This window comes from Eimeria mitis, genomic scaffold, assembly GCF_000499745.2.
Source record: "Eimeria mitis Houghton genomic scaffold, Emh_scaff3039, whole genome shotgun sequence".
Taxonomy (NCBI): Eukaryota; Apicomplexa; class Conoidasida; order Eucoccidiorida; family Eimeriidae; genus Eimeria; species Eimeria mitis.
Window position 1 is genome coordinate 1 of NW_013571384.1, and position 306 is coordinate 306.

Genomic DNA, 306 nt, shown 5'->3' on the forward strand with positions numbered 1-306 from the left:
TTTGGGGGTTTTGTTTTAACTCAGAAAAAAAACATAAATTTTCATTCAGTATAGAGATAGATATGTACTCCTGCTGCTGCTCCTGCTGCTGCTGCTGCTGCTGCTGCTGCTGCTGATGCTGGTGATGGTGCTGCTGCTGCTGCTGCTGATGCTGGTGATGGTGGTGGTGGTGGTGCTGCTGCTGATGGTAGTGGTGGTGCTGCTGCTGATGGTGGTGGTACTGCTGATGGTGGTGGTGCTGCTGCCGCTGCTGCTGCCGCTGCTGCTGCTGCTGCTGCTGCTGCTGCTGCTGCTGCTGCTGCTGCT

At 55.2% G+C, this 306-nt stretch overlaps 1 protein-coding gene across 1 annotated transcript in view; it reads right to left on the bottom strand.

Moving 5' to 3' along the window:
- Positions 1–15: 15 nt before the first annotated feature.
- The window catches only part of EMH_0061640 (uncharacterized protein), a gene marked incomplete at both ends in the record, with an annotated part of 3,847 nt that continues 3,556 nt past the window's right edge, over positions 16–306 (bottom strand). The window contains 2 exons of the mRNA XM_013497946.1: positions 16–19; positions 69–304. Of these exons, the coding sequence (XP_013353400.1) occupies positions 16–19; positions 69–304 (240 nt within the window). The remainder of the gene's footprint in view (positions 20–68; positions 305–306) is intronic.